Source organism: Triticum aestivum, chromosome 3B (genome assembly GCF_018294505.1).
Source record: "Triticum aestivum cultivar Chinese Spring chromosome 3B, IWGSC CS RefSeq v2.1, whole genome shotgun sequence".
Classification (NCBI taxonomy): domain Eukaryota; kingdom Viridiplantae; phylum Streptophyta; class Magnoliopsida; order Poales; family Poaceae; genus Triticum; species Triticum aestivum.
In genome coordinates this window covers 807,246,576-807,250,954 of record NC_057801.1, presented here as the reverse complement: position 1 = coordinate 807,250,954, position 4,379 = coordinate 807,246,576, and the positions used below count along the sequence as shown (strand labels likewise).

General features: G+C 49.1%; 1 protein-coding gene across 1 annotated transcript; it reads right to left on the bottom strand.

The window, feature by feature from the left end:
- Positions 1-625: 625 nt before the first annotated feature.
- On the bottom strand, positions 626-3,890 carry LOC123066746 (L-gulonolactone oxidase 2-like). The gene is made up of 2 exons (XM_044489776.1): positions 3,149-3,890; positions 626-1,875 (listed from the first exon to the last, which is right to left on the bottom strand). The coding sequence occupies exons 1-2, from the start codon at positions 3,839-3,841 to the stop codon at positions 784-786; spliced, it is 1,785 nt and encodes a 594-aa protein (XP_044345711.1). The 5' UTR covers positions 3,842-3,890; the 3' UTR covers positions 626-783.
- Positions 3,891-4,379: the final 489 nt, after the last annotated feature.

The following is a 4,379-nucleotide window of genomic DNA, read 5'->3' as shown; positions in this document are numbered from 1 at the left end:
GAAGTTTTTTAGGGAAGTTTCAAAATATGTTTTTTTTTCATTACGAAATGTACAACATGTATTTCTAGTAATGTTACCCTGTATTCAGAGAAGTGCTAAAACATGGTTCTAAAACATATATAAATAATGTATTTAAAAATGTCCAAAATTTATTTAAAATATTACGCATGTGCGCTAAATAATTACATTGTATACTCAGAAAAAGTAAACATGTGTCGAAAAACTAAACCAATTAAAACCGGCAAAGAAAAAAAGAAAATAAAAAACAAGGGAAAATCAAAAAAGAAATAAAATAAACCAAAATTTTAACAGTGAAACATAATGTATAATGAAGCAAAAAAAGAAAACCGAAGGAAACTGATGAAAAATCAAAGAAAAGGTAAAGTAAAAAGAAGAAAAACATAGCAGAGGACTATGCATGAGTGGGGCGAGCCACTGCACTAATGGGCCGGCTCAACTCCAGCGAATACAAGGTTCATTTTTCTATTGCCCAGCCCAACCGCTTCTCTGCCTTGATACGTTGGATCGCCAGAATCGACTAGCGGTGCAACTCTTCTAAAAAAAAAGACTAACGGTGCAATTTATGTAGTCACATTCTTCTCAAAAATAATAATTGTGTAGTCACATTTATTCATCCAATTATAGAATCAATCAGTGGACTTGGTCCAAATCCAACAGGCGCATACAAAGGTGACTGAAACATAGCAAAGTTCTAGGCAAGATGTACATAAATGATCTTGCATTTAAAACATTACTTACTTGTGATATGAAGATAGTAATAGACTACACTTTGGTGCAGACTCTAGCATTCATGTAGACCCTGCCGGGCCTGCAGATGTACCCTTGTTCCGGCGCGCAGTGCACATCTTGCGAGCACACACACATTCCTTCTAGCGCGCACCCAGGTGCGATGTTCGTCGGTGTGTCACCACCAATGCCGAGCATCATGTCACTCCAATCGCTGGAGAAGAGGCCATCCGGGTCGTAGGCGTCCTTGACAAGCAGGAAGTCGCGCATTTTGGGGTATTTGCGCGAGGCGCCGACGAAAGCGACATTGCGATTCTTGCCCCAGTGTGGCAGCCCGCCGTACTTGAATACCCCCATCTGCTCGATCTCCTCAAGGACGTCCTCATAGAGGCGCGCCCTCCTTGGGTCGCGGCTGCGGTAGTAGGTCATGTCGAACTCCACCATGTCGGCCGACTCCCCGCGCACTGCTGACTTACCGAGGTACGCGGTGGATGACTTGACATAGCGCATTAGGATGCCGTTGTAAAGGTCGATGCCACAGAGAGACCCGGGGTTTATATCATGCAATCGCCGGACCTCCTTGATGAATGCCCTAGCGTGGCTCACAGGCATGCTGAAGGCGGTCTGGTGGAAGAAGCCGGTGACCCTCACGCGGGGGTCCCAAGGACAGGTCGTCCTGAGTCCGTCCTCCGGCGCTGTCAAACAACCACCCGACGCCTGCATCCGGTCTTGCCGCCCTACCACCGGATACCCTGTGAACGGCCAGCCGCTCCTCCGTGCTAGGCCGTACCCGGCCGCCGAGAGCGTTGTGCGGATCACCCTCGACGTCAGGCACTTGCTATTGCCATTGCCCTCCTGCTCCGATAGCTCCTCAACCAGTCGATTAGCTCGAATCAGGATGGTTGAGGTGGGCCGAAAGCCGATGAAGTCGAAGACACCCTCGCCAGAAGCGTTCATGGGCAGCCTGTCATCCTTGCGGTACACAGCTCGCCCTAGACCCGGATACCAAGCAATGTCGGCGAATTCGTGCTCATAACCGAACTCGGGCACCCGCTCCGCAAGGTCATCGTCGTCCCGCTCGATGAACGTAGTTGAGCGCTTGAACAGAGGTTGTAGCGCCAAAGTCACCTGCAAATTTAACCACAGAACATATTAGTATTTTCTTAGTGCAAGAACCGCCACACACAACCCCATGCAGTTATGCACCATCTGGAAAAACGCCATATATATATGTGCACCATGCAATATCGCCACACACGTTCAAAATTTAGTTCTTATCCAGCTATACTGACATGAGAAGTTGAGATGAGATCCACGTTTCGTGATGGCTTGGCCGGTCTCACAAAATTCCGCTAAGGTGAGCTATTGTCCGTTTGAGCAAAAATCTTGCATCACGAGTATCCCTCGGTGCCAGGGAGTGGCTCCTGGGGCAGCTCGGTAGAGGGTGGTGGCGGTGGCGCCATTGGTTCTGGATCCGGCCGGCGTGAATTAACAGGATTGTCCCTACGGCCCTATGTCCATCCCTAGTATTTTGGGTAGGTTAGGTTTTTATGGGGACCGTAACATAATAAATGTGATCCTACTATATGTTATGTATGGCAATAAAATGAGACCACCTATGATACTAATCTATGATACTATGCACTGTTAGTAATATAGACTAGTAACACTATGACCAGCCTTCTATATGGTTGTTCGCCGGTGGCAAATAATAATTGGCCGCTCGACTTCCTTTTTTGCTCTGGTTCGTGAACAATGTAGGCGGAGCAATTAATGGAGGGAGCCCCGTTGAAAAATCAAAGGATCCCAAATTTTGATTGCAGGTTTAATTCGGGCCCATATGCTCCGCCCGCCAAGCAATTTGGGTGCTAGCTGCTTGCCAAAGCAGGCACTCTCAAACTTGAATGCTCGTTTAATTCAGGCCGTACACATGGTGGTCCGGGGATCCATCCAAATGAAACGTGAACTCCGTAAATGCAGTGCCTAATATTGATAATTCAAGAGTCTGGACTCATCTGCACCGGATGAACAGTAACGTAAAACATCAACAGAAGAAGAATTTAAAAAATGTTTTGTGGTGCAAGATGCTGAAATGTGTGATGTTCGTGCGAAATTTCGGGGTGTTTGAAAATTTGAGGAGCTAATGGAAAAAAAGACAAAGTCAGGTGTGACTAATGCCAAAAAAGGTACAACACTGAATTCACATTTGAAAAAAGTTTCTGTTTCTTCTGATATATAAATCGTATTATGTTAAAACTGGAAGGGAGAACATGTTATCCAACATATTTATGCCATTCGATCGGGTTCATGCAAGTCAAGGCCAATACTAGAGTACCATATACTGTGCTGAACTACTTAGGCTAGGAATGCATGCAGTTGATCAGGTGTAAATGTGCCCTACCTGCGAGATGACGCCTAGGACGCCGAGGGAGACCTTCGCGGCGTCCATCTCCGGGTCGGCGGACGTGAGCACTCGCACCGTGGCATACCCGTCGGTGGCCGGAGCGGGCGTGACAATGCGCATCCCGACGATGTACTCGTGGACGGCGCTGCCTTTCCCCCAGAGCGAGCTGCCGTGCGCGCCCGTGCCGAGCATGCCGCCCACCGTCAGGCCCCACCAGTACGGCGAGTAGGGCAGCGCAAGCCCGGCGTCGGCAGCCGCCGCGATGAGCTCCCGCAGCGTCACGCCGCTCTCCACCGTCATCTCCATCCTGGCCGCATCCACACCTACGACGCGGTTCAGCCACCTGGTGCTGATGGCGAGGCCCCGGCCGTCGCCGGCGCCGGGGCACGCAAGCTTCGGCATGCTGTGGGAGAACCTGGTGGTGACCTTCATCTTGGTCTTGCTGGCCGTGGCGTTCGCCACCGCGCACACCAGCTCCTCCTCGGAGGAAGGGTACACCACGGCGCTGGCGCGGCACGTCGACCGGTCTGGGAACACTCCGTACGCGCTTGAGACCGTGCAGTCAGCTTTGCCATCACCAGACGAGCACTGCACCGGGTCCGGTGGGGGGCTCGCCGTGGCCTGGCGGCTAGCTGCCGGCGCACTCAATATCATGAAGAGGAGGAGGACCGGCAGCTGCACCGGATTCATCTTGCTCTTCTTGTTCTACTTGATCTGAGCCTAAGGACCGCAGCAGCCACACCTCAGCCCTACAGGTAGGTATTAGAATGGGCTATATATGCAACGAGCTTAGCTATCTTTTTCATTTGTGGTGATCGTTCGTTGAAAAGTCGAACGAATTAATGGCATGGAGTTGGATTTTGTCTATTTCAGCACACATGGGTTCTCTAAAAGTTGGTATTGTCCATCTAACTAGGTAACATGTATGCACAATTTTTTTATTGGAATTCTTTGTCAAAAACGGGTTTTTTCAAGTGTTGAAAAAGGTATGTGTTACACACAATTGATGTTGAACCATTAAAATATGCATTGTCTCCGCTCTAATGCATGAACAATTATTAGTGAGGTAAGGGCATCTCCAACGGAGACCCGCAAAGCTTCGACATATGTCCGACCGGACACATTTGTTCACTTTTGCAATCCAATGTGGATCCTTATCGGTCCATGAAGCGGTCCGGATGTCCGTTTTAGGCAAATTGGAGACAAAAATAGGGGAGATATACCAGAG

Excerpts from the sequence above, each read along its gene's own strand:
- LOC123066746 (XM_044489776.1), bottom strand. The coding sequence starts at position 3,841 with ATGAATCCGGTGCAGCTGCCGGTCCTCCTCCTCTTCATGATATTGAGT. Across the intron at positions 1,876-3,148 it reads TCCTAGGCGTCATCTCGCAG|GTGACTTTGGCGCTACAACC; the intron begins GTAGGGCACATT and ends TTAAATTTGCAG.